Consider the following 5,978-nt stretch of genomic DNA (forward strand, 5'->3'; position numbering starts at 1 on the left):
ATGTCATGGATGATGTCAAATGGATCTAGATATTTCCATGGTTGGTGAGATGAACCTTCTTTTAACGGAATACCCTTTTTCAGAACTGTGTTTGAATAAAGATAACTTCATTATTAGGATTTGGTGTCTCCATATGAATTGTTTCTATAGAAGTCTACTTTCATGTATTCAAGAATCAACTGATTTGGAGTATCCTACAGTGAGATATAATTTTTCTTCTACAAATACTTCATTTCATCACAGCACCCTGTCTTACAATAATTAATTTATTTAACTTAATTAACCTCTGAAACGTAAAATATAGTCTTCATGAAAGTTGTAGGTAATGACGTTGGAGTTATTCAAAAATTTGAATCACCTAATTTGGACCAACCTATGAAAAGTTATGCCCAAAATTCAGAAGCTGTATCATTTTCATCGAGAATTGGAACATCATATACAACGTTTTTAGGGGGTGTTACAGTAGATGAGGTTAGACTGGAAATCTATGAGTATACAAACCTGGGACTCTTCTTTAAATTGATAAAATTTCTATAATATCGTTAAATCAGTTTCTCATATCGTTTTTGGTATAATTATTTTGTAGATATAAATGAACTCAAATCTTTGAAAACACACATGAATAATTTGATTCATTGAATAGCTAACTAACGCCTAATTAAATTTTTCTGTGGGTTAGATATTCGGCTCTTAAAAAGGACCACTATTTTACTTTTGAGACCGCGTACACTTGCCTGTGCGTTTGGACGTAACAAAACTCCTTTTTGATGTATCAAACAATACGTTCTGAAAAAATCATGTTAAAAATTTGAATCGACAAAGCGTGCATAAATAATCATGTCAAAAGATTTGGGTCAATAAAGTCTAACATAAATATCAAAAGATAACCTGGTAAATGTTACTTGCTTTTTTCAAAGTTTGTCAATGAATTTGGCCTATCATGTATTGCGTTTCTCTGATTTTTGCCCTTTTTCCCCTTTTCAATGAAGATCTACAATCAACAAAACTTTTTAACCTCATTTTCCCTCCAATAATTCTAAATATTTTGGTTCTGATCTAGCCCTTCCTATAATTAATGCTTATTATTATGTGATTCTGTCTGCTTGGAGTCATTTATAAATTAATGAAGATTGATTACGAGTAGATGACAAGAGGTCGTCGACGTTTTGCTTGCTCATTGTTGATGGAATTTGTGATTACTGGGATAGAAATTTAGTGAACAATGACTGTATAGGAGTTGGTGGACATTTTCGCCTGCTCACGGGATCATACATATCTTTTACTTAATAATAATAATATAATAATATTTTCAATGATTTATAAAAATAACAGGGTGGTAAACTTGATTTATTCGATTAACTTCTTTCTTTGGTAAGTTTATTTCTTGCATTTAATTTCTACCCCTCTAAGAGTCACTTAATTCTTAATCCTCTCTTTATTACTCTTTTTTGCTACTAAGCGACAATTCCTATGACTTAAATTCATAATGCATGTTGTATTCATTTGAAATTTGAAATATATCATTTAGTCTTTGTTTATATATAACGATATATATAAAAGCCAAACAAAATACCATGTTTTATTCTTCTTCGCCCCTCAATCGCTTTTCTTATGTGTTTCATAATGTATAATATAGTTGATGTTATATTCATTTGGCACTTAACATATAATTTTAAATCTTTGTTTATGAATAGCTTATATAAAAGCCAATCAAGAAAGCAGGATTTATCAACATGGGCTGTGGTGTAATGGTGGGACTAATTCATTATTAATCAGAGGTGTCGGATTCGAGTCCTGGGTATATATGAAAAAAATTATGTTGGGAGCGTCATTCCCAAATGAGTCCTGCAGTGTACGATCCAAATTTAATCGTCGGAGCTCCAATATGGCTCCGGACACCGAATGAAAAATCAAACAGAAAGGTAAACGACAGCAGGATTTAGGCATTGCTAACAATTTTGCACTTCTTGTATTGCACTTTTGATACTTCCCCTCAACTTTCTTCTCACCTGACTTTTTTCTCCATTTTCAAATGTTTTTCCTTTTTACTAGCTTTTCTTCTTAACTTTATTTCATTTACTTTTAGTGGTTCTAAATGGTTAGTTGTTGGTTGTGAAAAGTCAGAGAAGAAGAAAGAAGTGGAATATATACTTCTTTCATTACGAAAATAAATGGGTAAAAAAATATGTACGTATGAAAACAAGAAAAAGAAGTTTTTTTGTAAGAAGAACAAGAAAACAAAAGGAGTACTGCAAATGATTTCGATATTGTATATTGTCTGCTTATCCTTCTTTTACTTCTTCATATTGTAAACAGGGAAAAAATTATGAAAGTGTTAAAAGTTAAATTCTATAATGAAAGAAAAGAGGTTAAATACTTATATAGATGCACATAGGGATAAATATTTCTTTATATTCTAATCTTCCTTTAGCTTCAACTATGTTATTTAGACAAAAGTCAAAAGATGGGACAAGTGTTAATCTAATATCAGCTTATGAACAGAGTTATTGATAGTTGTTATTGATGAGAGATGACAAGTATCCTATTAAATTAATTAAGGTGTGTGAAAGCTGGTTCGAATATCATGGGCATAATAAAGTGTCAATCTAATTCATTCTGAATTTGAAGAATATAAAAAAAAAAACCATATATTAAGAATTAAAATACCTATATTAATTTAGTATTATAAAAATTGTTAACTTCAATGATAATTTTTTATTACCGCGCTAATAATAATAATTTTAGACATTTTCCTATATGTTAAATTGAATAATTTAGCCATTACATTTTGAAATTAAACACTGAAAATACCAGATTTTGTCACCCATTCATTCTGATCTTAAACAGCAGAGGAAAATTCAGAATATAAAGGAAAGCACAAAACTTAATAATCCACTTTTCAATGATTTTTCATATCCCCTAAGTACATGTTGTAGATTGAGACACCTACATTTCAAATTTCAAATCTAAAATCTGTGTAACTCGTATAAGTTGTCCTTTTGTCAAAGCGCTTTGAATTTCTTAGTCTTATCTGACCTCTTTTTATACTTTAATTGAGCGGAAGGTCTCCCGGAAACAGCCGTCCTAACTTGGTAGAAGTAAGGTCTGCGTACACTCTACCCTCTCCAAAACCCCACGTTGTGAGATTTCACTGGGTTGTTGTTGTATTATAATAACAGTATTAAACAGAATAAAACCAACAATTAAAGAAGTAACAAATGAATGATTTACCAATAATAGTTTCTCAGAAGACCAAATGACCGCAAAAAGACAACTCATTCCTATAGCCTATAGGTCCTTTAGGTTGATACAAGTTGAATCTCGAGATATATACTCTACGAGAGAAAGGAAGGCAAAGCACACGGTCATACTTTCACTGAACTAGACCAAACTTGAACAGAAACTTCTTCTGATTACAGTCCAGCATTTCACTCAGTGTACAGCTTATGTTCTTTTGTATTAGAAGTTTTTGCCTCAACTCTAATCGTCTCTTCAAACTATGCCTAAAGTAGTCTGGATAATCAACAACTTCATCAAGTTGCCTCCCCATGACATCTATCAGAAACTTAATCCTTGGTTCTAAAGAGTTGCTAACGCTCTTTATCAGAACAGGAGGATAACAGGTGACCACAGCTGCTATCTGTCTAACTCCAAAACCCCGTGATGTCAAGTAGGACAGGTTAGGTTTCAGAATCTTGTTCACATCTCTACACAAAACTTCAGGGTAATTAAGTGCCACTTTCTGTAGATCCATATCTGATAAACCTAGAGATTTCAAGAACTCTGAAGTAGGACGCAGTCGGTTATCAACACTATAACCCATAATAAATGGATGCTTCACCAGAACTTTACCAATCATCCCATCTTTTGATAGATGAAGACTGGAAAGGAATTCCACCATCTGTGAAAGCTTATGTTCTATGCTGTAGCTTATAATCCTTGGGTTGATCAGTATCATCTTACCCAGTTGTTTCTCAGTGATGCCAAGAGCTTCAAAGAAACCTAGGAGTGGACAGAGCTTCTCTTCCACACTGTGAGAGAGTATGTGAGGAAATTTAGTAATGGCAGAAGCAACTTCCTGTGGTTTTGATCCCAATGTTTCAAGACAGTTAACCATTGGGAAAAGTTTCTCATGCAAGCCTAGAGTAAGGATTTTGGGACATTTCCGAACAACAGAAGGAAGTTTTCTCTCTTGGATGCCTATGCTTCTCAAGTAGTCCCAGTTTTCAGACGCCTTTTCTCTTTGCACACCCTCAAGGCGCTTGCACTTTTGGAGCATTTCATGAATACTTTTACCATCAAAGCCCTTGTCTTTGAAGAACCACATAATGCCAGAGCTGTGGCTGTTCGGAGTCTCCATATTTCCTGTGACATTTTAAGCAAACACCAAATGTGTGAAACAGAATTCTAGATAAATAATTAAACATCAAACAAGGGAAACAACCTAGTTACATCACATGCTCTATGAAAACCTTTGAATATTACAATGAAGCCATGTATTGACTGATACTTTCAACATTATACAAGAGTTTTTTTACAAATAAACCATCTCCAAAGTCAGATGCATTATTATTCCATTCTCATTGACAACAACTTATCTGCTATGTGAATATCAAAAAATCATTTTTTGCCCATCTCAACATTCAAATGATTCTTCTAATCTCCATCCTTAGATCCGCAATGTACTAGTTAACCTGGAGAATAGGCTCCAAAAACGTGGTCCTTTACATGATATCTCACCACACAGGTATTTTTCTTCCCAAATAAGAGAGAGGAACATTGGCTGGTGTATAAGAATCTGTGTCTTATACAAATATAGCAGTGAATCAGTAGGGAATTTTGATGTGCATACATATTCAGGGACAGGGCATGTGAATATAATTCAGGCAGACGGTAAGCCAAGCTGAAATGGAGATAGATATTGAAGCAACAAAAAGTGTGTGTTTATATACTCCAAGGCAATAAACAATGACTAGTTTGGTCATCAAAGTATTTTTCTTTCTCGTCCATTTCAACGCCGAAACTCACCAAAAGTCAGAATTCGGGAGTTGGTCCTAAGATTTAGACAAAACTGAATGGAATCATGAAACATAATTGAGACCAACAATGAAATTAAGTTAAAAAAATAAATGAAATTAATTATGCTAAGTTAAAAAAAATAAATGAAATTAATTATGCAGGAAAATAAAAAGAAATTGAGAAAAATTAGAGCATTTGGGGGTATCCACATTTAGGGCGCAGAGAGGAACCTGGAGACGAAGAGGAACACCTTCTATCGCTCTCTCTACTCTATTGGATAAGTTCCCTCTACTGCTGAGGGCATTACAACACGGGGGACAAAACTTTCCTTTCATATTCAAACCCTTTCAACTTTCAAACATGACACTTTACTCCTATGCAATTTTCAAATACCACACTTTTCCCAATTCCCCTTCAAATTCATTTGCTTTCTGGGGTAATGTTTCGATAACCAACATATATTTGCGGAAGTGGATTTGTAGCAACCATGACTTGTTTATTGATTGTTAGAAATCCACACAAAGTAGATGAATCCCTATGATTCTATAGCTTAGATATTCTTTAGGGGATGCATATCGTATCTCTCTTTTCTAGATCTTAAGTACGAAAATCTTTATTTTCTTATACTCATAATAGTGTATTTTTACATTATAGGTAAGATTTAGGAGAAGGACAAATAAATGGACGAAGCGTTAATTATTAGCACCCTTATATATGGACACGACCTGATAATTGTTTCCAACATCTCGCACTCACGCATAAGGAAGTGTTCAAATTCCATCAAGTTAAGAAAACACATTCTCCTTTAAATTTCATGCATACTTTTATACATGAGTAATGTCGTGCGACCGACATACTACAAGGGCATTGTGCTATAAATCTGTTAGAAATATATAGTATCTCATCGTCGTCATGAAAATCATTAAGTAGATCATAAGAAATTAAATATCACCAGTGCC

At 33.4% G+C, this 5,978-nt stretch overlaps 1 protein-coding gene across 1 annotated transcript; it reads right to left on the reverse strand.

Moving 5' to 3' along the window:
• Positions 1 to 3,203: 3,203 nt before the first annotated feature.
• On the reverse strand, positions 3,204 to 5,345 carry LOC129904241 (transcription termination factor MTERF6, chloroplastic/mitochondrial). Its single transcript, XM_055979784.1, has 2 exons — positions 5,250 to 5,345; positions 3,204 to 4,365 (listed from the first exon to the last, which is right to left on the reverse strand). The coding sequence occupies exon 2, from the start codon at positions 4,358 to 4,360 to the stop codon at positions 3,374 to 3,376; it is 987 nt and encodes a 328-aa protein (XP_055835759.1). The 5' UTR covers positions 4,361 to 4,365; positions 5,250 to 5,345; the 3' UTR covers positions 3,204 to 3,373.
• Between the last annotated feature and the right edge of the window lie 633 nt (positions 5,346 to 5,978).

Source organism: Solanum dulcamara, chromosome 9, assembly GCF_947179165.1.
Source record: "Solanum dulcamara chromosome 9, daSolDulc1.2, whole genome shotgun sequence".
Classification (NCBI taxonomy): domain Eukaryota; kingdom Viridiplantae; phylum Streptophyta; class Magnoliopsida; order Solanales; family Solanaceae; genus Solanum; species Solanum dulcamara.